This window comes from Theobroma umbraticum, unplaced genomic scaffold, assembly GCF_002168275.2.
Source record: "Theobroma umbraticum cultivar Fairchild unplaced genomic scaffold, ASM216827v3 scaffold_30.0, whole genome shotgun sequence".
NCBI lineage: Eukaryota > Viridiplantae > Streptophyta > Magnoliopsida > Malvales > Malvaceae > Theobroma > Theobroma umbraticum.
In genome coordinates, this window is record NW_018397254.1 from 8,004,183 (window position 1) to 8,031,111 (window position 26,929).

At 35.2% G+C, this 26,929-nt stretch overlaps 6 protein-coding genes and 1 non-coding gene across 8 annotated transcripts in view; 2 read left to right on the forward strand and 5 right to left on the reverse strand.

Annotated features, from left to right (window-relative positions):
- Positions 1–2,722: 2,722 nt before the first annotated feature.
- TRNAE-UUC (transfer RNA glutamic acid (anticodon UUC)) lies at positions 2,723–2,794 on the reverse strand. The gene has a single exon. It is a non-coding gene; the product is annotated as a tRNA-Glu (tRNA).
- A 409-nt stretch (positions 2,795–3,203) lies between these two features.
- Positions 3,204–8,252, reverse strand: LOC110412502 (lipase 1). The gene is made up of 9 exons (XM_021423045.2): positions 7,925–8,252; positions 7,321–7,431; positions 6,415–6,555; positions 5,715–5,825; positions 5,486–5,629; positions 5,361–5,401; positions 5,144–5,220; positions 4,443–4,538; positions 3,204–4,188 (listed from the first exon to the last, which is right to left on the reverse strand). Exons 1-9 carry the CDS (start codon positions 8,099–8,101, stop codon positions 3,866–3,868), a joined length of 1,221 nt encoding a protein of 406 aa, XP_021278720.1. The 5' UTR covers positions 8,102–8,252; the 3' UTR covers positions 3,204–3,865.
- A 1,356-nt stretch (positions 8,253–9,608) lies between these two features.
- MTK (S-methyl-5-thioribose kinase) lies at positions 9,609–13,930 on the forward strand. 2 transcript variants are annotated; one of them, XR_002446100.2, is made up of 7 exons: positions 9,609–9,917; positions 10,043–10,352; positions 11,194–11,368; positions 11,459–11,660; positions 12,500–12,714; positions 13,305–13,594; positions 13,785–13,930. XR_002446100.2 is itself a non-coding variant. In XM_021441193.2 (6 exons), the coding sequence occupies exons 1-6, from the start codon at positions 9,732–9,734 to the stop codon at positions 13,474–13,476; spliced, it is 1,260 nt and encodes a 419-aa protein (XP_021296868.1). In that variant the 5' UTR covers positions 9,609–9,731; the 3' UTR covers positions 13,477–13,741. The 2 variants fall into 2 exon arrangements, 1 of the variants encoding a protein (XP_021296868.1); XM_021441193.2 differs by lacking the exon at positions 13,785–13,930 and having other exon boundaries at positions 13,305–13,741.
- Positions 13,931–14,297: 367 nt separating this feature from the next.
- On the reverse strand, positions 14,298–15,070 carry LOC110426108 (uncharacterized). The gene has a single exon (XM_021441211.1). The coding sequence runs from the start codon at positions 15,057–15,059 to the stop codon at positions 14,382–14,384; it is 678 nt and encodes a 225-aa protein (XP_021296886.1). The 5' UTR covers positions 15,060–15,070; the 3' UTR covers positions 14,298–14,381.
- A 1,857-nt stretch (positions 15,071–16,927) lies between these two features.
- On the reverse strand, positions 16,928–17,827 carry LOC110420483 (uncharacterized). Its single transcript, XM_021433812.2, has one exon. It carries the CDS (start codon positions 17,752–17,754, stop codon positions 17,074–17,076), a length of 681 nt encoding a protein of 226 aa, XP_021289487.1. The 5' UTR covers positions 17,755–17,827; the 3' UTR covers positions 16,928–17,073.
- A 2,789-nt stretch (positions 17,828–20,616) lies between these two features.
- Positions 20,617–21,493, reverse strand: LOC110421357 (uncharacterized). The gene has a single exon (XM_021434949.2). It carries the CDS (start codon positions 21,431–21,433, stop codon positions 20,729–20,731), a length of 705 nt encoding a protein of 234 aa, XP_021290624.1. The 5' UTR covers positions 21,434–21,493; the 3' UTR covers positions 20,617–20,728.
- Positions 21,494–23,725: 2,232 nt separating this feature from the next.
- LOC110422304 (methylthioribose kinase-like) overlaps positions 23,726–26,929 on the forward strand; it is a 4,400-nt gene continuing 1,196 nt past the window's right edge. The window contains exons 1-6 of the mRNA XM_089785350.1: positions 23,726–23,923; positions 24,050–24,359; positions 25,608–25,782; positions 25,874–26,136; positions 26,368–26,429; positions 26,581–26,663. Of these exons, the coding sequence (XP_089641476.1) occupies positions 23,726–23,923; positions 24,050–24,359; positions 25,608–25,782; positions 25,874–26,136; positions 26,368–26,429; positions 26,581–26,663 (1,091 nt within the window). The remainder of the gene's footprint in view (positions 23,924–24,049; positions 24,360–25,607; positions 25,783–25,873; positions 26,137–26,367; positions 26,430–26,580; positions 26,664–26,929) is intronic.

Here is a 26,929-nt window from a genome sequence, read left to right on the forward strand (position 1 = left end):
TTCGATCCATTGCGGATAACTACCAGCTAATCATTGTTGGGAGACGATACAACACGGAAGATCCCCGAACTTTAGGCCTTGAGGAATGGAGTGAATTTCAAGAGATTGGAATCATTGGAGACCTGCTTTCATCTGTAGATTTTGGTGGCAATTATTCTGTGTTGATTGTGCAACAACAACAACTAAGGACTGCTTAAGTCCCAATATAAATGATGTTCTAAAGTTGCCATTTGCTTTCCCTACTCATATCCGTAGGATGTTCGATGTGCGTTAGTATTAGCCAAAGACTTGTAAATTCAAGACTTGCCTTTGGGTGGTTCTAAGAACTTGAAATATTTGATGAAGTTGGGACAGTGTTTGACCCAATTGTGCAATCCGACTTGTAGAAAAAAAAAATGGACTTGCTTTCTGATTTCTTCCAAAAAAAAAAAAAGCTCAAATAGAACAACTGGGAAATGGGGCTTTTAGGAGCCTTGCCCCTGTCTTTTCAAAAGTTTTAAAATCTTATAATTTTTCCTTGTTTTTATGTTTAAATTTTATAATTTTGTTTTTATTTTTTAAAAAATTTATAATTTCACTTTTATAAACATTGAACATTTTGTTTTCACCCTCCAAATATAAAATCTTGACTCCATCATTGACAACAACTATACCTCTTTTATTGAGACATTTGATTGGTAATTATGCATGATTTGCTCATGTCTATAAGCTTGATCTTCTGGTGCTTTTTGTCTTTGTTGATTACCTCTGTGCCAAACTTAAAGAAAAGATGAAGATTCTATTTTCTCAATAATCGATATCATTTCAGAGACATGACAAAAACATTATGCGTTCAGTCATTATTTTGCATGCATTTTGTACAAACGGATCGATATCGTAAAGCTTAATTAATTAAGTATTAATATATATATTTAGTTCACCAGAAAAGTTAAGAAACATTCAAATATTAAATTAATTGTAATAAGTATGTAGAAGCAAAAAAATTCAATTGAATTAGTATCACTTTGTCAAAGAAAGATGGAAAATTAATATCTACCAAAAGGAAAAGATAAGCTCAAATCGTACTCCACCTAATGGAGGACATGCGAATAATCAAATTGAAGTATAACACATGTTAGAGTAGTCAGACAAGGCACATGTATATCACCATCACATTATTGTCTGTCATCGTGCCATTCCTTCCCTTTGTAGTGCCATTGCATCAATCATTTATCAAAACCATAGTATCGGTTCGCCTAACATTACTGAACTAAAGAAACAAGTTACAAATTGCTAGTTTGAAATTTGGAATAGTATTGATTGAAACATTTAATTCAGCTAGGGTGGGGTATCAGCTTTTCTTTTTTCCATTTTTGTTTTGAAAGTCAAGTAGAAATTTCATTCCATGAAGAGATTTACAAAAACCTCTAAGTTGTGGTAGAAAACCCGCCCAACACTAGAAAAGGAACTTCCCAATAAGGCTAGTATACATCTGTATTAGTCACTGAATTGATTTGAGATCAAACTAACAGTACTAAGTTTACCCCATAGCAGCCAAATGGTATTGCCCGAAATGTTTCAGGCCTTTCAGTTTACAAGGAAACAATGGCACACCAGCGAAACACGATCATAATTAGACCATAGCAGCCCAGAACAAACTAGAAAACAGCAAAAGCGCCACCTGTCCCCGTGATCATGAAAACTAAGCAGAAATAACTGTCACCATGGTCACAGTACCTTAACTTTGAAATTAAAATTCACACAAAGCTAGCTTCACCACATACATAACACGCCAGCTGTTAATGACCCTTGACAAAGCTCGAGCCAGCTCTGAACATCATTAAGACACTGCTCACCATCGCACCAGACAGCCAAAACCAATCGCAAAAAACTTCACCCACCCCACAGGGGAATAGCTGCCAGTTCCTTAGGCATAGGAACTTCTCCCCCAGCCTGCATCCATGCCTTATACCAAGTGTTGACATAGCATCCCTCGAGTAAACTTCCAACCAGCGGCCCGATGCACCGCCAGTTGCATTCTTACAACAAAGATCCTCCCACCTCTTGTCCTTTGGGCTCAGCACGAAGACTCACATCAACCCATAAGAAGCAGGGGCAAAAAGGGGAATCATACAAACAGCCTCAGGATATGTTACGGATTCGTCTCAAGTATCATATACTGGCTTTTCTATGTGTTAAGGCAGCTTTCCTTTGCTGATATATCTGTAATTTTGATGAAAAATATCATGCAGTACAAGCTTCTATGCATGTGCTCTACGCAAAATGCACAAAACTACTCAAAATTTGTCTGGTTCCAGATGATTGCTGCCTAACTTTTAACGGTAGAATATACAGTGAAGGACTACTGAAGGGTTAAAAATATCTCCAACTAAAAAAATTAAAAAACGAAACGCTAAGAAGTAATAAAATGCACGTACATGGCTGTAAAGTGGACGCCTTCATTTTATGTAGGAGTCGTGTCCTTTAGCTTAATAAAACCAACACCCTCAAGTCTGAAACTCGAAAAGAGTAACAGTACTCTTTAAAACAGTTTGAGGTATTTGCTTTTAGTTATATTGAGTAATATGGTTTATAATGCATACCTGCGGTCTTAATTTAGACAAAATATATGTTAAAAATATAGAAAAAAGTTTTTTCAATCGACGTCACTTAATTGGTAAAAATTAATAATAGTAAAATGCCTTGGATGGGGTTAATAACAAAGTAAGTCAAAAATAAAAATTTCCGTTGCCGGGAATCGAACCCGGGTCTCCTGGGTGAAAGCCAGATATCCTAACCGCTGGACGACAACGGATTTGTTGATGAGAGGCCCAGCGGTTAGTAAATAAGGGTAAATACCGCTTTGTTCTGCTCACCTCAAAACAGCAAGGAAAATCCCGTGGAAACGGAGCAAAATCCAAAGTTGAGCGCCATAAATCATTGCATTATAAAAAAATATGGCTATATTCCTTCTTACCCCATTTGAAATCTGTCACAAAGTACTCAAGTACTGGTAATAAGAAAGTCACATATATTGGTTGTAGAAAATGCAACCTCACGATGATCGTTATTGCGTTGAGTGGTCGGAGGCCCCTCCATTTCGGTATTAGATTAGTTACACATTTGATATCTGAATTATACTATAGTTGTCCTCTCTCTAGTTGTCTTCCTGGCCCCGGAGGCAGCCAATTGTCACACCATAACTTGTAAAATTAAAAATAATAAGGAGCAAATGCAATCTGCTGCTCTTTATATATAAAATCACCATACATATCATTTCATGGAATCAACTCCTCACGAAATGCTTAGAAACGGAAAACCCTATATAATCAAGTTACAATGCTAACAATCTATTCCAACAACCTTGGAGCGGAAGCACATGAGCTCTTGCTGTTCCGAGGCTGCCCGATGCTCTTCTTGAACAAAATTGCCTTAACAGAACACTTTCAAGTCCTCCATTTCCATCTTCCTTCCAGGTTTCTTCACTTGCTGCATCATTTAAGTATCTTAAAGGCTCCAAGAGTGCGAATGTCTTCAGCCAAGCTTGCCGCCCCTGTCAAAACGACTTGCCTTAACTTCCATCATAGGAAAATGGTTAAATTAAGGTAAAAACCAATTCCCACTGTAAGCTCTGCACAATTGACTTAATTTAACCATTTTCCTTTTATGGTACCTAGGACAAAAGAATCCAGTTTGTTTGATAGCTATGCGGCAAATTAAATTAATTATTCAAGACTGATACTAAACTTCCTTCTTAAAACTTACTGTTCATGAAACCTTAAAAGAAAGGGAATAGGGGCAAACTTTACAACATATGCAGACAAATAATTGGTTAATTACACTTGAAGACCACATCTTATATGAAAGAACACAGAAAGCAGTCACTTTAAGAACTACTTGACTTTTCCAACGACCTTAAAAACCCGATCATATTGTCATAAATATCTCTATTTGCTTTTATGCTCAAAAGGAAGTCTATGTGACCGTAGTTCTCAAGATAAAGCAACTCTGGCTTGGACGGTAATTCCTCAAGAGTGTGCTGCACATCCGTTATATCTGCTAAGGCATCATTCCCCCCATAACTCATCCATAATGGCAATGACTTGGGTATGCTGTTAAGATCAAATGCAGGGGGTTTCAACCTTCCATACATCAGTATGTTTTTCAAGATTCCATAATCATACTGGGAAAAAGTACCCTGGCGGATCACTGCCAAACATAGAGAAAGACCATAAATGGTTTAGCAAATCGTATCAATTCAACAAACATCTATTCTAATATAATCTGTCTAAAAGGAATGGAAGAAAACAATAAATAGTTTTGCAGCTTTAAAACAATATAATTATTTCTAAAGCTAAAAGTAATAGTCTAGAATGTGGAATTCTACAAAGAGGTAAGCGAATTCAGGTTAACACAAAAGTAGAAAAAAGAACGGCAACTGAAAGAAGTATATAAAAACATACTCTGGAAAAGATGGCGCAAGTTCTTTACAGATGATGGGTGAGGTTCATATTCCAAGTAGAAGTCCATGCGAGTTTTATTAAAGCAGCAATTCTGACCTGCAATGTTCTCTTGTCAAATACCTTTCATTAATAGTAAGGTATTACACATTTTGAACATCTTTGTTACTGATTTTATAGTTTCAGAGTGCTTATTAAACTTTTATAAGGTCAAAACTTAAAGACACCCTCAAAGCTTAAAATTTATGAAACCCTAGCAAAAACAACTAAAACATTTATTCCAGACTAGAGAAGCAGGCAAAGTATACAGTCCTTTGTTTTATATTTTTACTAAACTTGGAAAGGAGAAGGTTATATCAGTTATGGTTTTAAAAAACTTTAACGCCCAGCTATGGGCAATTTAGTGTTCAGCTCTATCTAGTGCAATATCCTACAATTAAAATGTGAACTGAGTGCCCGAAGCAGAGCATATGACCCACTTTTAAGCATACTTTCAAGGCTAGCATCAAATGAGAACTATTTACTGAGTCTAAAAAATTTTGAGCTAGTGCACTTATGCAGCACAATGGCATAAAAACAAATTCCAACAAAAAGAAAATAGCATCTTGAAAAATGAAAAGAATGCAAACTTCTGTGTGTATGTCTACATGTTGTGAATATATCTGTATGTGTGCATGTGTAAAGACATAAGAGGAGAAGAAAACCTGTTATAGCAGTTAGAAAATCAGTGCAATCCACGTGCCCATCACATAATGACTCCACAAGGTTCACCAACACATCACTGAAGTTAAAATAGCAACATGTAAAGCAATTAAACCCCTAAATCAACACAAAGGTACAAGGCCAACCAACACCTTCATAACAGTTGATAAGATACTAGGACAAAAAGGAAAAACAAAAGAGACACAGGTGTTACTAAACCTTCTGAAATTCAATTGATGTATCCCCAAAGCAAGAACCATCTGTCAGAAAAGAATGTTTAAGAACATCATAATGGCCAGAAATCAATTTTACTAGGTAAAACAACAATAACAAACAAGGTATACCTGATCAAGATGCATTGCAACCATTCTAAGTACAAGTGGAGCACTGACATGTTCCAAGTAAGATATTGGAGACAAAAGAGCAGCAGCTTCAACCATTTCCACTATGTCTGGCTGAGTGAGAGCAGCCAAAGACATGATGGTTCCCTGTGAGTAAAAGGTATGGGATAAGTAACCTAAAGAGGCAATGAGGAAAACCAGGTAAACAGGCTCTAGGTATAGGATAAGTAACCTGTGAATGTCCAACAATAAAGATTTTGAAGCTTGTAACTGAATTTATGTAGTGTAACATTTCTGCAAGATCATAGAGAGCTAATTCCTGCCAACTCCACTCCCAAAATTCCTGCAAGAAGCCAACAGCTACTAAAGCTACGTTGCAAAGTGGGAGGAGAGAATACAAACCATGAAGATATACATTCCTTTATGTCTGTTGCAACAAATGAAGAGGTTTGAGATACACAACCTTGAGACAAACTATTAGGATATAGATGCACCAGCGAACCCTTATATCAGTAAAGAAACAAAAGAAGAGATAAAAGCGGCAAAGATAGCGTTATGACTAGCAGATTGTACTCTTAAGTAAGGAAACTGGATGTTAATAACCTTGCTTTCAAGGTCTTCTTCTTTTTTTCTTTTTTAATACTTTGAGCTTTATTTATTTCAAAAGAACTAGGTAAACTTGCTATCAACAGGATATACAAAACAAAGCAGCACAGACATTGAAGACCAGAAGCAGGTACATGTGTGTGTCAAGCTCATAAGACAAACACAGTCAACTAAGGTATACACATTGCGAGATGAATTCAATGTTTGTGCAGCCAACATCTTAGGTAGTTGAAGTTTTCCACGTTGAATACGGCCAACTAAGCTATACACATTGCAAGATGAATTCCAGCAAATAGAAAAGGGCATAAGGTATAGACTTTGTCTACCTTCTCTGTCTCAGACAAAGATACGTGTCCATGACTCCATCGTGTTCCACGCACATTTCCAACCCAGACATCAAAACCCTGGTCTGCTAGGATGAAGCCCAATGACTGATCAGTAGAATCCAAAAACCATGCATCACCTGCCTGTTTGAATTAGAGTAAATCAAGATAAGAAGCTACGAGTGACCAAATTCACTCAATTGTAAAAAAAAAAATACATGCACATACAAAAAAATAGTACTCATGTATATACATAAATATTACATATTATCTTACAATCAGACAGCAAAAAGTTTGATTTTTTTTGTTAATTATTGCAACAATCACTAGATCTAGGTTTCTGTGTCAGAAAAACAGAAAATATGGCATCTTTCAGCATGCACTCCCAAGAAAAAAGAACAGAGAAATTTCAGATGAGCATATCAATAACTAGAGCTTGGTAGAATCAAGACACATGAGCAGACCTTAACAACCAACTACACAATTAATTGCATTGATCAATTTATAAAGTAAAGGCTGTGCCCTTGAATTCAGCCTGGACAATTTCCAACTGAGAATCAATAGGAAATCATAAACCATCAAATAAGTCAAGGTCATTAGACCAGAGATATAACCATTGAAAATCTATGAGATCTCAAAAGATTCCTTTCTAAGCATTATAATTTTTTCCCAATAAGTACTAAAAGTGACTAGGGCACCCTTGCAAGGCAATTTCTAGCAAACTCTACTAAAATAGGCAAGGTTATGGACAAATAACCAACCATCCCTGGTTCAGCAGCAAATTCGATATTGATCAAGTCATGTCACGGAGGCTAATATGCCTAATATAACAGCTGAATAGAAGTAACAGACAAAATATGACCGATGCTCTATCTTGTTTTGATTGTTTCAAGTGAATGGAGAAGTTACCATGAATAATCCATGTTGAAGCAAAACAGGACGACTCTGTTGAACTCTAAGATCCCCAGAACGAGACGACACGCGATGAAGAGCTAATATGTAGCCATCCTTAGTTTGAACCTTTTTAAGAAAATAGTAATAAAAAATCAAAAGGAAATTATACTTTCACTTACGGAACAAGAAAACAACATTTCAACTTACAAAATTTAACTAGAAAGCCCTAAAGAACCAAAGTAAGCGAACTTTAGCAAAATGTGCTTCATAGTTATACCACAAATTTAACCACGACAAAGAGATTTGATTAAGTTTCTGGAAAAAGGAAAGGGATAAAAAGCAGCAGAAAAATTTCCCAAATTTTGGAAAATTAAACTTGGCTGAAAATGTTTCTTCGCGCAGCTCGCCAATAATATGGTACTAGGAATATCAGGAAAAAAGAAAAAGTAAATTCCATTGCTCGCAATTTCTCCCAAAACCAAACAAAAAAAAAATTGTATATTTGCTTCTATGATCGCTCCACAACGTACTAGTCCTCTCTTAATTTCCTTCATTATTTTTCCCCGTTTCTTAACTACCAAACGAACCGTAACAAGAATAAACATGAGAGAGAGAATACAGTGTGTTCGGTGCAGGAATAACCGTTGGGCTCGATAAGCTGGGCGCAGAGAGAATCGGCGGGGGAAGATTGGTCGAGATAGGAAGATTTTCCGGCGAAATCTCCGTCAGAAAGGGTAAGGGAAAAGGACAGGAAGAAGATAAAAAATGGTGGAAGAAGCGCCGGCAACTTTTCCATGTCTGTCAAACGGAGTAAAGATTGAGGAAGCGGGACGGGACCACCCCACACCAGACCTCACATTCTCTGTTCACCTTTCTAGTGTAGCAGTACTCCTTTATATACTTTATCTATTTTAATGAATATTATCGAATAATGAAATATAACACCAAAATTTTTAACTGTACTTATCAAGCGTAACGCAAAAACATGTGTATTTATCATATGAAATTTCTCTAATCTCTATGTGACAAAAGAAAATTGTACTTTCTTCCACTGTCGCACTCCTTCTCTCTCTCGTGATTTTTTATTTTGAAGTGATGATGGAGAGAAGTCAATGATTTAAATAATGCCATAGGTATAGGTAGAGAGGCAAAGGCCATGTGGATGGTCATACACGGTTCGATTTTTTATTACTAAGACTTTAGAATATTTGATTAACCGCAGGCAGGATCAGCCCTTGGGTGAAGGCATCCAAGTAAGGGCTTTAAGCTTTCAATTTGAGGAAGTTTTATATTTTTATAATATAATTTATTATATTAAAAAATATAAAAATTTAAAAATAATCAACAAAATTATTTATTTTTTTTACTTTTTTAATTATGTATATAATAAATTTTAATTTTTTTTTATTTTTTAATTTTTAAAATATTATATTATTTTCAATTAACTAACGATTATATATATATTTAATTATCTTCAATAATTATTTTTTTCTTATTTATTTCTTTTATTTTCAATTAACATATTTAATGATTTTTAACAACTATTTTTTTATATATAAAACCAATTATTTATTTTTTAATATACAATATCTACTTTTGAATCTTCTTTTTCTCATTTGCTCTTTCTCCTTTCTTCCTTTAGTTTTAATTTTCTTTCAAATAATATATAAAAAGTTTGTTATGTTATTATCTTCATAAAGCCTTGAGTCGGTTTATAATAAACATTCAATAATTAAATATTATTATTTTAATATTTATAAACTTTTTTATTTTAATTTAGAATTTATATTATATTATTATATTATTTTTATTTTATGTGGTAGTTGATTTATTTAAATTAAAAATTTTGATTGTTGATTTTGTATTAATTATTTAAAAAATATAAAAATTTTATATCTAAAAAAATAAAAAAATTAATAATTTTTTTAATTTTAATAAAAAAATTAATAATTTTTTTAATTTTAATAAAAAAAAGGTCTTATTGAATATTTTCCTTTAAACTTTTAAATTTATTGAGCCATCTTTGATGACGGGAAAAATAGGAAAAGAATTTTTGGATGAAAGAAAATAATACTAGAAAAATTGAACTGTCAATACTTGCATGTGACTCTGAATATGTCCAAGTTCATTTGTAACATATGGACCACAATTACAAAGCCCTATCTATCTTCTCCAGTCTCCGAGTCACAAGTTGCTTCTGTAGTTTCCGCAGCAAGGATACGCTAATGTTTCATCTTATGATCAGACAAGGCCCACGAGGGTTTGGGTCCACTAAAACCCCATTGGTTCCCATTAAGACTTCGTCCCCTTTTTTTTCGTAGTCCATCGTTAGTTAGACTTCTCTGTTGATCGTTATTATTTTTCTTAAACCCCTGCAAAGCACCGCTAGAACAAACAGCTCCAGGAACAATTAAGTGAAAAAAAAAATGGCATTTTCTGAGTTCAGGCCATTAAACGAGAAGTCCCTCGTCGAATACATAAAAGCGACGTCTTCTTTGTCATCGAAGATCGGGGACAAGTACGATGATTTAAAGATTAAGGAAGTTGGAGATGGCAATCTTAATTTCGTCTACATCATCGTTGGCGCTTCTGGTTCTTTTGTCATCAAGCAGGTTTCACTCTTGTCCATCTGTTGCTTTCTTTTTTTTTACCTTTAAACAAGTGAAATATGAAATGGGTTTTCGAATTTATGCTTAGGTTTTTAGAAAACTATTCTGTTTAATCTGTTGGAATACAGGCGCTTCCTTACATACGATGTATTGGGGAATCTTGGCCGATGACAAAGGAAAGAGCATATTTCGAAGCAATAGCTTTAAAAGAGCATGGTGGATTGTGCCCTCAACATGTTCCTGAAGTTTATCATTTTGACCGTACCATGTCTTTGATTGGAATGCGTTATATAGAGCCTCCCCATATAATTCTCCGAAAAGGGTTGATTGCTGGAATTGAATATCCATTCCTGGCGGAACATATGTCAGAATACATGGCCAAGACTCTTTTCTGCACATCTCTTCTATATCGGTCAACCACAGAGCATAAGCGTGCTGGTAATGGATTCTCATGTTTTTTCTTTTTCTTTTTAGTTTGGTTTTGGTATAGTGCCGATGCAGTACCTGAAAGTACATTTGGGGGTTGGAAGTCAGGCCTGATTTAAATTTGTGTGGTGCACTCATTAAGCTTTATTGTGGAAGCTGGGTCGCAACCTTGATTCAGAAATAAAAATAAAGGTTATGTCGTATCTAAGCACTGTATTTTTCTCCCCTTGCAAATATATGATGGTTTGGTGAAAGAAATCAAACTATCTACGGTGTCCTGTTTAGGGTGGCCATTCAGTTGGGAAGTGTTTGGTATTCCCCAATCCTATATCAGTAGAGCAGTGTCATGTTAGCTGGTGGTGCTATAATAATTCCTTCTATCTGACAAGTGATTACTCCATAACATCTATATCTATAATTTTTATTCATTTAGGAAATGACAGGCATTTTAAGCGTGCTTCTCTATTCCTAATCATCTCTATGTAGCTTTTGCCTTTAGTAATCAACTAGTCGTTGAATCTTTTGATCTTTCTGACCTCAAATTTAATCAATCCTGTGAGCGATCTTAGCAGCAGTAAGAATATGCTTTTAATAAAAACCTGTACCCTTATTTATCTCAGACACTTTAGTCATCCCAAATGTCATGGCATTAGAAAGAAATGCTTCTATATGTCAGTAGTTATGAAGAATTGGGCTTTCTGCTAAACAACCAAAATGGATAATTATCAGCTTTGTCATTTTAGCTCAATTAATCTATATTTTTTAGCTTAAAGATAATGTTTTTGTCTAGTAGTGATAGTTTTAAAAGCTTGGAGATATGCTGCTAATTTACCTGCATTTATGTTTTGTGCAGTGGCTCAATTTTGTGGGAATGTGGAACTATGCAGGCTCACTGAGCAGGTTGTTTTTTCTGACCCGTATAAAGTATCTGAACATAACCGTTGGACTTCTCCTTATCTCGATCATGATGCCTTGGCTGTCCAGGAGGATGATATATTGAAGCTTGAAGTAGCTGAATTGAAATCTAAGTATGGTTGCTTTTCTTCTAAGGCTACTATGCATGTATAACAATTCTATGCTATATTCATTCAGTTATCAGACTTGCCTCTTTTATGTAGGTTCTGTGAAAGAGCCCAGGCCCTTATTCATGGAGATCTCCACACTGGTTCTATCATGGTTACCCGTGATTCAACTCAGGTCATAGATCCTGAGTTTGCATTTTATGGACCAATGGGGTTTGATATTGGTGCTTTTATTGGGAACTTGATTTTGTCTTTCTTTGCACAAGAAGGACATGCTGATCAAGGCAATGACAGAAAAGTATGCCCTTTTTTGTCTCTGTTATTGCTTTATAAAGTTTTCTAGCATACCTGTCTTTTTAATCAGTCATCTTCATTTATGATCTCATCTTGATATGTACTGTTTCAATACGTGCTACAAGCACTAAGGTTCTTCTGCTATAAATTTTGTTCTCCGTGAATACATTGATTATTGTTTTGCCACTTAAGTCAATTTATTCAATGAATCTTCATCGTCTTTGTCTCTCTTGTGATTTTATATTTAAATATATTATCTATGGTATCTCCATTTGTAGCTCAAGATAAAGTCTATTTGTTACCTTTTCTATGAGGGTATGTGGTCTACACAAACTTTTATGAGTTTCACCAAAATGTTTTACACCAAATATATTTGTACGGAGTTTAGGAAAATTAGATGTGGGTCAAAGTGAGGAAGCTGAATAAAGTAAGTGCTAGAGTGGGCATTTGGGCCTTCAAAGTATTGGGTTTCCTCCATTACTTGCAATTGTGATTTCCTAGTGAATTGATTGCAAATATGTAGGAAGAGGAATGCGGATACAGAGACACAGAGATCCACATACCTGCCTATATGTTTGCACTTTCATTGTGGTTGGGGAGCACGATTTGTAACTTGAAGTTTTACTTAGTGTTAACTTTACTCAAACTGGTTTTGAGGGTTTTGCCTCTATATGTATTTGTAGGTATATACATATTATACTTGTAACCTTTTTAGTTACAGGCTATAAAGTATGATTTATAGGCTTTTCTTTATTTTTTTATTTGAAAAGGTTTAATTTGCTTTTGTTTTTGAAAAGATTTCAAGCACTATATGGCATGAGTGAATTTCATATTGCCATGCAGATATACAAAGAGTGGATATTGAAGACAATTGAGGATACTTGGAATCTTTTCCACCAAAAATTCACTGCTCTTTGGGATCAACACAAGGATGGCTCCGGGGAGGCTTATCTTCCAGCAATTTATAACAACCCTGAGCTTCAGAAGCTTATACAAGAAAAATATATGAAAGAATTGTTCCATGACACACTTGGATTTGGTGCTGCTAAGATGATAAGGTGAGATAAAGGTTTTCTACCAAGGTCCTTTATATTTCCTTCATTCCTGGCCCTTATAATTGCCAGAGTTTGTCTATTATGGTCTGTTACCTTGCACTTGCAGCCCATTGCAGTTATAATATGTGCCTTTGAGTGAACCATCTTCTAGACTTTTTCCCATATTTTTTTGGACATTGTACTCTTGTTCTGTTTTATTATCCTGCTACTGTGTCGGCAATTGATTCTTAACCTTGACAACAAATTTTGGTTAACACTCAAAAGAAACCGATTTATAAGTTTACTAGGAATTACTAATGAGATAATAACCTTCGAAATCTCTATGCACAGAACCTTGAGCTTGGAATATTTGTAGGATGACTTTCTTTTCTAGTAAATTCAGGCAACTGTACATGTTTGACTCTTAATTTATCAGATAAGAGGAGTCGTCCTGTATTAGGTCAAATACCAGTTATAAAAGCAGCTACTCTTCCTGTATTAACATGCAGGATCCTACTTTTTTAAATAATTATGAACTTTATCCGAATATTGATTCTTTATTGGTAAAACTCTGAAAATTTGTAATTGTGATGAATTTATCTTTTAATATGCAGGAGAATTGTTGGTATCGCTCATGTTGAGGATTTTGAATCAATTAGAGAAGCTAGCATAAGAGCAGATTGTGAGCGGCAGGCTCTTGAATTAGCTAAGACCCTTCTCAAGAAGAGGCGAGAATTCCTGTCAATTAGTGAAGTTATCTCAGCCATCACGCATGTCCAATCATGATGGAAATTACCTGAAAATTGTGGTTTGCTCCTGGTATTGGTTCCCTCATTAAGCATCTTCAGATTTTTGTGCTGAGACCAGGCCTCTCTTTGCTGCAGTTATTCCAAATTTTTGTGTGGTAGGCCATCATTTAGTCTAATTTTGTTCATGTAAAACTGCTGTTGTTCTATATGTGCCAGCTTTGCATGATCCAGAAATTACCTACTGTTTATAATTTAAAGTTATCATGCTTTCTTGTATGAAACCACCTGTAGTCTTGCTCTCCTGGATCGTGAGTATATAACTAAAGATTCCCGTCTCTTTAACAGCGGAGCCGACTGAGATTGTTGCAAAGCACAAGTACTTTTTGAGTGTTTAGGTTATTCTGAATTTGACCCTTGGGCAATGTGGTACACTGGATCTGTGCTATCTTCATTAGAAATATTTTGGCACGTTATCTTGCTCTCACCCGTTCCCTGGCGCTAATTGAACAAGTGAAAAACTTCATCTGTTTAAGATCCTAGTTTGCTGAGCAAACGGTTAAGTTTGAATTGTTTTCTATATTCTGTGATATGTAATTGATGATTTCATGTTGGCTACAATCGGGTGGTAAGTGCCAAAATGTTTCTATGGAAATTGGCTGTATAGCTTTCTCACGTTGACAGTCCTCTCAAAACACGATGTCATAACTGAATCGAATAGGACAAATTATATGAAGCATTCAGAAGAAAAATTGTAAGCAATCAAACTCAAAACATCAAGCGAAAGGGGCTCTGAAGTGATAGCCATGCTTTTCTTGGAGGTCCGGGTAGACCCTCGTTATCTCATACAATGACATGTATAGAAGAGCTTCTACTTTTCTTAATTGGTGAACTATAGTAACTTTATTCTACCAGTTTATTTGTATGAGCAGATCAATTGGAGAATTAAGTTTTGTACTTAGCCTTGTAGTCGCTCCAGAGTTTATCAACATTTTTACCAAGCAGCTCAACAAAATAGTCGGAACTGTAGCTGCTTTTCATTTTCCGGTTGAGCTTTGCCACAAACCCACGACTGAGACTGTCACAGTAGTTGAGAAACCAGGCAGTTATGTCATACCCTTGGTCCCACTTATCACCCTGTCCGGCTGTTACCCAGTGAGGAGGTGCATATCCAGCTTTTAACCTGATAAAGTCTGCAATTCCTTCTATTAATCCTCCAGGAGTCTGGCCATTCCCATTCCACTGCCAAACATGTGCCGTCTCATGAACCAGTATTCCTGTAAATTCTCTCTTTACATCTCGTGAGTAGTTTCCGATGTAGTTGGCACTTAAATGGATCTCGTTGTCACTTTCGTATGCTACTCCATCCATGACATCAATGAACAAGCTAACTTGTTTGACATTCTTTCTTTCTGCTGGTCTTAGCTGCCCTAGGAGCCTCCATACGGTTGCTGTGGCAAATCGTAGAGATCGAGTGCTATATTGAACTCCGATTTCATTAATAAAGCGCACTCCTCCTTGAGTTGACGCTGCGTTGTTGGTTACTTTGAACAGAACTGCATAGGTTCCTTGTAGGATTGCCAAGGTTCCTAGGGAGAACAACAAGAACTTAAGGGTGGCCATGGTAATGGGTCTAAATCTTCTGTTTGCTGGGTTAAATGGTAGTAACTCTGTTGTTTATATAGAGACATAACACGCGTATTTGGGAGCGTAGCTAGCCAATTAAGTGTGTTTCTGTAGTGATGATCTACGCACTTGAATTTGTAATAAGAGCTAACTTGACTGAAGCTCTGTATGCGCTTGGTGACATAATGAACTTTGCATTGATTTCAATGATGAAACGAGTGCATTATCATGGCGGCACCTTTTGTGGAAGAATTGTGCAAGATATTTAATGAGTTTCAAGTGCGCATTTAAACCAGTTTCAATTTGGGAGTACTAGAGGCATGTCAAATAAGGTTATGAGTATGTACATTGTTAATGGAATGTGAGATGGGCGGCGTTTGAGTTGCTGGCTTGATTGCTTGAAAAGGATTCTTCTGATTGGAATTCTCCGATATCGAATTCACTTTATTACAATAAGTAATTGACTGAAGCTTTTCAATCCACGGATTGGCAAAATTCCATAATAATACAAGCTCAAGTGATCATTTCTTCTTCATCTATGCTTTTTACTGTCAAGATAATATCAAAAAATAGAGCCAGCTAACTTAATATCCTGTAGATATGCTTACTTTAAGAACTAGGTACTTTCTTTGAAGTACTATAGGGCGGTACTAACTTTATTAAAATTTGATTGGATAAATCTTGTCAATTACGATTCAATATCCACATATATCATCAATAATGCAATTATTTAGGATCAAACTCCATAATAACTCTCATTTTATGATTCATCGTCAAAAATTTTACTACTTATGACCTATAATATTTCCTTATTGATATGCTCACGTGACATTATCTGGAAGTCCTATAAAAACTTCTTCTTATATAAGGCTATAAATTTGAGTAAATAGACACAAGAAATTCAGCTACTTGATTGATTTAAGTGGAAAAACACTTAGATAGAGCAAAGAAATTAATGAGGCATTTCAATTAGATAGAATAAAATCAAAATACGCATTTTGTTGATTCAAGAAAAAAAAGAATAAAAGAAAGAAAATCAAACTACGTGTATGTTAGCACTAAGGAGCTAGCTGAACATTCCTTGCTTAAAACACCTTTGTCTTGTTGTATATGAAAATGAATTCTTATATGGAGACAAGATATAAATTGTGAGGCTTTGTTGATTTTGTAAGTGGACAGGTTTTCCTGAGGTTTTGTTTTTTCGGGACGATGTACTTAGAGGGGAGTTGCTGTCCAATTTATTGTGATTAGGTACTGTTGATGAGCCTAATTTTGGGAATATGCATACTTAATATGGTGCATAAACCAGAAAATTATGCCTTTTGTATAGGTTTCGGCCTTCGGTGGTGACGATTAGATTTTATGAAATCCATATACCTTTCCAAAACAAAAAAGTGAGGTTTACATTTTTTTGTGAATGGTATAAGATTTCGAACAAAACAAAAAGAACGAAGTCTGTGCTTGTGCCAGTTGGCCAGTGAACAAGTAGCAGATATTTTGGTTCTTGAAGAGCCCCTGCATCTGTATTTTGGCCAACGCTAGCGTGCTGGTTAATTACTTCATTCATTCACATCTCCTCCATAAATCAGCCTCCAGCATTTGCATTTCTTAGAACCCCTGGTTTGTCTGAGAGTTCATCTTGATAGATGTACACCGGACTAATAACTCTGAACATGCCTTTGCCGGTGATAAAAGAGTTTGACTTTGATTAGGGGAAAAAGACTAATAATAATAAAGAGCGACTTTCACCAATCCTAGCTTTTCCGGATTATTTCTGTTGACAGGATGACGGAGATGTGAAAGTAAGAGAATTAAGGGAGAGCAAGAAAGCTTGCCAGAATAGTGCAGTCCTGGCCAACAAGTCATTTGAAGCAATCCAAGTGATGCCTTAGTAATCAATCACGATTCAGATTTTATTTAGACAACTTATAAGTACATAATATGAGGATGAAAATACAACTGTAATTAATTTTATTCAGCTCTTACTTCTTAGCCAACTCGACTCGACCTTCTAATTGCTATACTTGGCCTTGTAATCACTCCAGAGCTGGTCAACAGTCTTCCCCAACAGCTCAACGAAATAATCAGCACTATAACCAGTTCTCATCTTCGTGTTAAGCTCTGCAACAAATCCATTTCTGAGACTATTACAATAGTCCAAAAACCTTGCTGTAACATCATAGCCTTGGTCCCACCTATCGCCCTGCCCTGGCTGCACCCAGTGGCTAGGAATATAATTAGCCTTTAGCCTCACAAAATCAGCTATTCCTTCAATTAATCCTCCAGGGGTCTGGCCGTTCCCGTTCCATTGCCAGATATGAGTAATTTCATGATAAAGCACCCCAGTAAATTCCCTTTTCACATCACCTGAATAGTCTCCTAGATAATTTGCATTAACATGAATTTCATTATTGACAGAAAAAGCAACGCCATCCCCATTTTCGATGAACAAGGTGACTTTTTGCACATTTTTTCTGTCAGCTGGGTTGTTTTGTTGGAAGATTCTCCAGATAAAATCTGTAGCGGAACTCAGAGTTTGCAGACTGTAGTCGACACCGATCTCGTTTCTGAAACGAATGCCACCGCCGCTGTTTCCAGCGTTGTCCTTGACAGCATATTCAACTGCATGGGTACCTTGCATGGCTGCAAGAGATAATATTAGCAGAGAGAAGAAAAACAAGTGGTGAGCCATGATAGCTTAATAGCTTAGAAGTTGCTTCTTCGTTTGCTTTTCGGTGGAGCTTTTGTTTGCAAGAAATGTCTTGTTCTCTATGGATTATATAGGAGTTGGATGGCAGTTGCCATATGGTACTTGGCTTTCTAGATTAATGTTATTGATTTAAATTTTTTAATAAAATATTTTTATATTTTTAAATTTTAATCATAATTTCACATGAATTTATTTATTTTTAAAATACATAATTTATTTTAAAAATTTAAATAACATGTAAATGTGAAATATTTAATATACTTTTTTTTATTTTTTTTCCAGAAAAAACATTCCCTATCTTACCTCTCAACAACCGATTACCCTGTGATAAGATCTGGCTTTTGCTTCGTTCCTCCATATGGAGCTCCTAGAGGAGGGGAGCCCTCCATTGGGAGCACCAGATCGATGCATTTCTGGGAAGGGAACACTCTCCTGAGCACAATGGGTACTCCCATGGAGAGGAGAGCACCAGATCATGCTCTCCAAGGGAGCGTAATCTGGCTAGATTGGCTAAATCTAACACTGACTAGATCTAGCTATGAGGTGGTTGACCAACAAGTCATAGGGTAAAGTTTTTTTTTTTATTGAGAGATCGAAAATTAAAAAAATAAAAAATTATAATTTATCTAGTTTGATAATTTTTAAATTTAATAAAGAGTAAAATTATTTAAAAATTATTATTGTGACAGAAATATTAATGATTAGATTTTATATGTTTAATAAAATATATTTTTTAAAATAAATTATCTATTTTAAAAGTTAATAAACTCTTATAAAATTATATCCTCAAATTTAAAACTTAAAAGTATTAAGATATTTATTTTAAAATTTTTAGCAATGCATTAAGTATGATGTAAAATGTAAGAGTAATACAGAATATATATTTACTCAACCATGTTTTATCCAAGGAATGGTGATAAAATAACGGCTGATCTTATGAACTTTTAAGTTTTAATGCAATCATTTTAGACGTCAACCAAAAAATTAGACATTGAAGAAACAAAAATCTCTTGGCAAAATACAATTTGGTCAACTTTTTTCCATATTTCTTCACACATGTCGAGCATTGAACGCAACTGTGATGTGATGATGGGAAATCTGCTCTAGAAAATGCACACTAGTCAAAATTGGAGGGACAATAAAGAAAAGAGAAGAGACGGATAGAACCTATCCTAAGGTCTTGCGTTTAAATCCCTCAACAATGACAACAAAATCCGTTACGGATTTGGACTTGGTCCATGACCGACGTAATCATGCAGTGTACTTAATTTCCTAATCAAAGCTTAGCGTTGAGTTTGAATCAGCACTCCTTCGTCCCCAGATGAATGTGTTCGGCAGAGAGCACTTCACCAGATCCATGGAGATGGGAAAAATTAAGGACCAAGAGAAAACCATAACATTATAGACAGAGTAACTCATTGGAGCAAATTAAGGGGCCTGATTTTATTGACCTGTATGTTTATTTTAAGCATATGTACATTAAGAAAAGATCATATGAGCAAGGAAATGAATAAGAGGGAGACAAATGGCGAACTGCCAGATAAATCCGGACAACAAAAATCAACCACCCACGCCATCATATTCAAAAGCGTGTATAAGAGGGAGAAGTCTCAGCTGACCAAATTTAATAAAATTATTCTCTTTTAATGTTGGTATAAGGATTTGTTTGAAATGTGTTTTGAGTTTTTTTGTAAAATCAAGCCTTTGAATTAGGAAAACTAAAGAAAAGAAGATAGCTAACGAACACAGCTCGTACATAACCATAGTTAATTAAGCTAAGCATTGTTAAGAATTTAAAAGATTGAGTTTTAAATTTTGGTATTATAGATTAATTTTTATAGATTTTTTTATTTTACGTAATAAAAAATAAAAATTTATTTAATAATTTATAAATTTTTTTAAATATTATGTCAATTTTTTTAAAATAAGAAAAAGATAATCTCTAATCTTTAATTAGTAAAATAATTGACCAATCCAGAGGAATGATCAAGTGATGAAAAGTCGACCTAGTTCACAAAATTCAATTGAAAACCAACGCAATCAGCGGTGACGTACCGGGGTCGGCTTCTCCAGGCGGATGTCTTCCTTGACTTGGACTTTGGAGTCTTTGGATTTTGTCCCTTTCCTTGCTCTAGCCAGACTATTCTACGCAGATTTGTGGCTGAATTTGATCACATAAGGGAGTACATATTTTTATTGTCAGTGTTAAGACTCGGAGATAACTATTAAAAATACATTTTAAGTAAAAGGGTTCGTTGTGTGTGGACCTAATTTGTTTACTCTTTTCATTTCCATCTCATGGTTTAGCTTATGTTGAAAATTCAAAGCAACTAAGTACGATTCATAGGAAATCTAGCTACTTTGTCCAATGCAGACTAGTCAAAATTGGATGGGTAACAAAGCTAAGAGAGATGGAGAGAACCAAGCCTAAAGGGTCATTTAAATCCCAATTTGCTGTAAAAAAAATGAAAAAAAAATTCCCATGATTGATCACTTTGATTTGGATCAACTGTGATTTTTCTTGTGATGAAATTAAGTGTATAAATAAAATAAGAAGCTTAAATATGGAATTGAGTTGATTTTTCTTCTCTTAAATTAATGTACTAGGCCCGTCTTATTTGGCTGAAGAAAGTTGATATATCCATATTCTATATAAATCTCAGGTAAGGAGAATGGAGATTTTATAATTGTGTTAATTAAATCAATTGAGAAATTTTCTGAGAGAAAATTAATTAATGAGATTTCAGATAACTACTTTTTTATAATAAAGAACTTTCATTAACTTGACATCAAGATACCCGCACAGGCGAGTAAGAGAGGCTAACTACTTTAGTTATTGACTAATTAAGTACAAGAGAGTAAGCGGTTATTCATATAATGATAAATTTCCATATATATATATATCAATCTTTATTTTCGTTGATAATAGGCTGCTAGCTGTATCTATATATGGTGTCTAATTCCTTGGCTGGTTCTTGTAGTCACTCCACAACTGATCAACAGTCTTGCCCAGCAGCTGAGAAAAGAAGTCAGTACTGTAACCATCTCTCATCTTCCTGTTAAGCTCTGCTACAAACCCTGGTCTAAGACCTTCACAATAGTCCAAAAATCTAGCCGTAACGGAGTACCCGTCGTACCATTTATCGCCTTGTCCCGGCTGTGCCCACCCAGCTGGAACGTAATTAGCCTTCAGCCTTACGAAATCTGCGATCCCCTCAATCAATCCCCCAAGAGTTTCGTCTTGTTGCCCATTCCCGTTCCATTGCCATACGTGAGTCATCTCGTGGTAAAGCACCCCATTGAATTCCGGCTTTAGTTGATCACCGCTAAAAGCTTCGATATGCTTATCGCTTACTTGAATCTCATTATTGCTTGTAGCTGCAGGAATTTGCGGTGGCAAGGTATCGACGACGAAAAGGCTTACGGTTGGAATACTGTTCCTCTTTCCATCCTGCGGATCAGTTTGTTGGAAGAGGTTCCAGATGAATTCCGAGGCCGATTGCATTTGTTGCCTCGTGTATTCAACTCCGAGTTGGTTGTTGAATACGATGCCTCCTGGAGTTGCTGCAGCCTGGTTGGTAACAGCGTAATCGACAGCATCCATGCCATGCAGGGTTGCTAGTGCCAACAGAGAAACAAGGAAGAAAATTTGGTGAGCCATGGGTTTTCGTGTTGGTGTTGCGGTAGTGAATTGTTGGTGTAAGGTTTATATAGAAATTACCTCAAACGCATTCTCCTTCAAACTTATATTCTAAAAAACAAATGAGACTTTTCTTCAAGTAACATGGGCCTCAGTCGGGCTTTAGCACTTTCTTCATCACCAGCCGTTCAAATTTAACTGGTCCTACTATAAATTCGAGCCCACAAGAGATACTAGTAAGTGTCCAAATCTGTTAAAACTTTAAAATAAACAAAAAGGATGGGCTTGAGGAAGGCCCAGGCTCGGGTAAATTGGCAAGCCGAATTTCTCAAAAGCATCATAATCAAAGTAGTGGGAAATTTAAACGGGTAAAATTAATCAGCATTGCTTTTCTTAAGTAAATTAATTGGCAGGATCAAGACACATGAGGAGACCTCAGTAACCAACTACACAGTCAATTGCATTGATCAGTTAATTAGTAAAGTAAAACATCAAACTGGGTTTTGTCCTTCAATTCAGCCTGGATAGTTTCCAATTGAAAATCAGTGGAAAATCATAAACGATCAAATAAGTGAAGGTCATTAGACCAGAGATAGAATCATTTAAAACCTATGAGATTTCAAAAGATTTTGTCTAAGCATTCTAATTATTTCCCAACAAGTACTGAAAGTGACGAGGGCACCTTGCAAGGCAATTTCTGGCAAACTCTACGAGTATTGGCAACGTCGTGCACAAATAACATACCATCCTGGTTCAGCAGCAAATTCGATATTTATTAAGTCATTGCATGGAGGCTAAGATGCTTAATAAACCAGCTAAATAGCGGTAACAGACAATATATGAAATATGCTATATCTTGTTTTGAATGTTTAGAGTGAATGGAGAATAATCCATGTTGAAGCAAAACAGGATGACTTAAACTCTACTTTCAGTTACAAAACAAGAAAACAACATTTCAACTTACTAAATTTATCTAGAAAAACCCTGAACGAACCACCAAACGAACCGTTGACAAGAATAAATTTGAGAATTGAGAGAGAGAGAGCGTGTTCGGTGCAGGAATAACCGTTGGGCTCAATAAGCTGGGCTTTGAGGTAGTCGGCGGAGGAAGATTGGTTGGGATAGGAAGAATTTCCGGAGAAATCTCCGTCGGAGAGGGAAAGGGAAAAGGACAGGAAGAAGATAAGAAATGGTGGGAGAAGCGCCGGTAACTTGTCCATGCCTTGTCTCTCAAACGGAGTAAAGATTGAGTGAGCGGGACGGGACTGCCCCTCGCCAGACCTCACACTCTATGCTCTGCTCGTAGCAGTATTACATTAGTTCAATACCTCACCTTTTTTTAAGGAATTTTAAGGAATAGTAATATAACACCATATATGCTGGTCCCAAAATTCAACGCTATTTAGTCCTTTTCTTTTTATAATATTTTCATTTAAAATACTATACATGAAATTTAACTTAATATATATATTTTGAAAAGCAACTTAATATATATATATATATATACTCAACATATGAAATTTCTTTAATCTCTATGTGACTGTTGCATTAATTCTCTTCAGTGATCTTTAGTTATATAATCGATAGATATAATTCGCAATCAATCCTCATTCAATTTTAGATAATTTTTCAAACGGAGAAAAAATAGATGAATGAATTGAAAGATACACTGTCATTAAAGTTATGAATATAAAAGCATGTGTAAGTAAAGATTTATTTATGTTTTTATCCTTAAAGGTACAAAGCTAATAATGCTTTTTCTTATTTATAAACAAAAATAAAGTAGTACTAATAATATTACTGTAAAAAAAAAGGATGATGTAAGGGAGCAGTGTATATTGCAGCAACCAGTTTGAAAACACAATAGTTTGATCCCCAAGACTAAAAATGCTTGTTACAATTTAGAAGTAAAAGGCATGCCACATCTTTTAAACTCCTAAAAATCGGAAATTTTAAACATAACAACTGTAATAAAAAATAGTAAATAAAAATACTTTACTTGATTAGTCAAGTCGTGTTATATTACGTCGTATTTTTTGCGCAACATTGGAAACATTTCTCTATGACTTCAAGAAGAGTTCAGGTTTAGATAGATAGACAAAGACCACGTGGCTGCTCATATTTCATTTTAAGACCAGCTGAGCCGACGTGGGTCCCCGTCCAACGAACCCCCATTGGTTCCCACAAACCCTTCGCCGCCTTTTCTTTTGAATAGTTGAACGTTAGTGACGTCTCTCTTTCTTGTGCTTTCTTCTTTCTTCTTCTTCTTAAACCCCTCAGAAACACCGCCAGAATTGCTCCAAGCAAAAAGAAATGAAAAAAAAAATGGCATTTTCTGAGTTCAGGCCACTAGATGAGAAGTCTCTCGTCGAATACATAAAAGCGAGGCCATCTTTGTCATCGAAGATAGGGGACAAGTACGATAATATAAAGATTAAGGAAGTTGGAGATGGCAATCTTAATTTCGTCTACATCGTCGTTGGCGCTTCTGGTTCTTTTGTCATTAAGCAGGTTTCACTCTGGTCCCTCTTTATCTTCCTTGTTTTACCTTTAAACAACTGAAATATGAAATGGGTTTTCGAATTTATGCTTAAGTTTCAGAAAACTGTTCTGTTTAATTTGTTGGAATACATGCAGGCGCTTCCTTACATACGAAGTCTTACGGAATCTTGGCCGATGACAAAGGAAAGAGCATATTTCGAAGCCGTAGCGTTAAAAGAGCATGGGGGATTGTGCCCTCGACATGTTCCTGAAGTTTATCATTTTGACAGTACCATGTCTTTGATTGGAATGCGATATTTAGAGCCTCCCCATATAATTCTCAGAAAAGGGTTGCTTGCTGGAATCGAATATCCATTCCTGGCGGAACATATGTCAGTATATATGGCCAAGACTCTCTTCTGCACATCTCTTTTATATCGGCCAACTACAGAGCACAAACGTGCTGGTAATATATTCTTAATGCATTTTCTTGTTCTTTTTATAAGTTTGGTTTGTTGCATTACAGGAATAAATATATAGAACTTACAAAATTGTTTCAAAGTGTTCATTAATGTCAAGATCTTTAAAATTTTATTCGTCTTCATTGTTGACAAGAAAAAAGTTATTGATGATAAATCCTAAGATATAATAAAATTTAGTGATTGATTATATTTTGTATTATCAAAATCAATTCAATGAGCATTAACAGACATATAACAATATTATTTAACTTGTATAAAGTTTTTCAAAAACAAAACAATATAAAAATAATTTGAGAAATATTAAGAATGAAAAGAGAGGTTGAATGATATTGTTTTTGTATTTTTTTAATTAGAGAAGTCTCCTTTGAAGAGAATTATATATTTATTTGTACATACATAATTGTTTGTCTATACAAACAATCTTTTGATAGTTAAAAAAAATTAAATTTAAATTAATAAAATTTATTATATTAAATAATAATATATATTAATTATATTTTATTAATTCAATTAAATTACCAGACCAATCAAATTTGAAAAGCTTGACCATGATTTAATCTGCACTTTAATCCATTTTAGTTCAAGCATTAAGGATTTGGATTGATTTTTTATTTAAAAAGCAATCTTTTCTGTTTTTTTTTTAATTTCAAAATGAATTTTATGTCACACTTATTATTATTAAAAATATCCAACATAGTTTTAATACCATGCCAATTATATACTTGAAAGTGGATATGGGGTTTGGAAGTCAGGCCTTATTTAAATATCTGTGGTGCACTAAGTAAACTTTTATTCCATGCGGAAATGGCAGGCTTTTTAAGTGTGTGTTACTCTATTTCTAATCATCTCTACGTAGCTTTTGCCTTTCGTAATCAACTAGTCATTGAATTTTTATTTTAGATCTTTCTGACCTCAAATTTCCATCAATACATGCAATCTGAGCAACATTAAGAATATGCCTTTAATAAAAACCTGTACCCTTATTTATCGAAGACAACGTAGCCATCCCAAGTGCCATGGCACTAGATAGAAATGCTTCTGTATGTCAGTAGATATTAAGAATTGGGCTTTCCGCTAAACAAGAAAAAATGTATAATTCTCAGCTTTTTCATTTTGGCTCAACTTGTCTATTTCTATAGATTTTTTAGCTTAAAGAAAATGCTTGTGTCTAGTAGTGATGGTTTTTAGAAGCTTGGAGATATGAATTTACCTGCATTCAATGTATTGTGCAGTGGCTGAATTTTGTGGGAATGTGGAACTATGTAGACTCACTGAGCAGGTTGTTTTTTCTGACCCGTATAAAGTATCTGAATATAACCGTTGGACTTCTCCTTATCTCGATCATGATGCCGAGGCTGTCCGGGAGGATGTTATATTGAAGCTGGAAGTAGCTGAGTTGAAATCTAAGTACGGTTGCTTTCCTTCTAAGGCTACTAGAAGATATGCAGCAATTCTATGCTTTAGTTATTCAGTTATCAGACTTGCCTTTTTTATGTAGGTTCTGTGAAAGAGCCCAGGCCCTTATTCATGGAGATCTCCATACTGGTTCTGTCATGGTTACCCGTGATTCAACTCAGGTCATAGATCCAGAGTTTGCATTTTATGGACCAATGGGGTATGATATTGGCGCTTTTATTGGGAACTTAATTCTGGCTTTCTTTGCACAAGATGGACATGCTGATCAAGGGAATGACAGAAAAGTATGCCCTTTGTTGTCTCTCTTATTATTTTGTACAGTTTTCCAGTATGCTTGTCTTTTTAGTCAGTTATAATCTCATCTTGATACATACTGTTCGAATTCGTGCTACAAGCGCGAAGTTTCTTCTGCTAGAAGTTTTCTGCTCGTTGAAGACATTGATTGTTGTTTAAACACTTAAGTCAATTTATACAATGAATCTTCACCATCTTTCTTGTGATTTTATGATTAAATTTATCTCTATGGTATCTCCATTTGTAGCTCAAGATAAAGTCTGTTTGTTTCATTATCTGTAGGGAAATATGGTCTACACAAGCTGCACGTTAGGAATGTCACCAAAATGTTTTACACCAAATATGTTAGTACTGAGTTTAGGGAAATTAGATGTGGGCCAAAGTGAAGAAGGTGAATAAAATGAAGTGTTAGAGAGGACATTTTATGCCTTCAAAGCATTAGGTTTCCTCCGTTTGCAATCATGATTTCATAACGAGCTGATTGCCAATATGTAGGAAGAGGAATGTGTATACAGAGACACACAGATCTGCATACCTGGGTACGCTTGCACTTTCATTGTGGCTGGGGAGCATTATTTGTAACTTGAAGTTTTACTTAGCATTATTTTCCCGCAAACTAGTTTTGAGCGGTCTTGCCTATATATGTATTTGGAGGTATATACATATGCGTACATCATACATATAACCTTCTTAGTTGCAGGCTGCGAACTATCATTTATCAGCTTATTCTTCTTCCTTTTTTTTAATTTGAAAAGTTTCAATTTGCTTTTGTTTTAAAAACTTTCAAGCACTAAATAGGCATTAGTGAATTTCATATTGCCATGCAGATATACAAAGAGTGGAT

Excerpts from the sequence above, each read along its gene's own strand:
- MTK (XM_021441193.2), top strand. The coding sequence starts at position 9,732 with ATGGCATTTTCTGAGTTCAGGCCATTAAACGAGAAGTCCCTCGTCGAA. Across the intron at positions 10,353-11,193 it reads CACAGAGCATAAGCGTGCTG|TGGCTCAATTTTGTGGGAAT; the intron begins GTAATGGATTCT and ends TGTTTTGTGCAG. Across the intron at positions 12,715-13,304 it reads GGTGCTGCTAAGATGATAAG|GAGAATTGTTGGTATCGCTC; the intron begins GTGAGATAAAGG and ends TTTAATATGCAG.
- LOC110421357 (XM_021434949.2), bottom strand. The coding sequence starts at position 21,433 with ATGGCTCACCAAATTTTCTTCCTTGTTTCTCTGTTGGCACTAGCAACC.
- LOC110426108 (XM_021441211.1), bottom strand. The coding sequence starts at position 15,059 with ATGGCCACCCTTAAGTTCTTGTTGTTCTCCCTAGGAACCTTGGCAATC.
- LOC110420483 (XM_021433812.2), bottom strand. The coding sequence starts at position 17,754 with ATGGCTCACCACTTGTTTTTCTTCTCTCTGCTAATATTATCTCTTGCA.
- LOC110412502 (XM_021423045.2), bottom strand. The coding sequence starts at position 8,101 with ATGGAAAAGTTGCCGGCGCTTCTTCCACCATTTTTTATCTTCTTCCTG. Across the intron at positions 7,432-7,924 it reads ATTCCTGCACCGAACACACT|GTTCAAACTAAGGATGGCTA; the intron begins GTATTCTCTCTC and ends TTTCTTAAAAAG. Across the intron at positions 4,189-4,442 it reads CTTGCGCCATCTTTTCCAGA|TGATCCGCCAGGGTACTTTT; the intron begins GTATGTTTTTAT and ends TATGTTTGGCAG.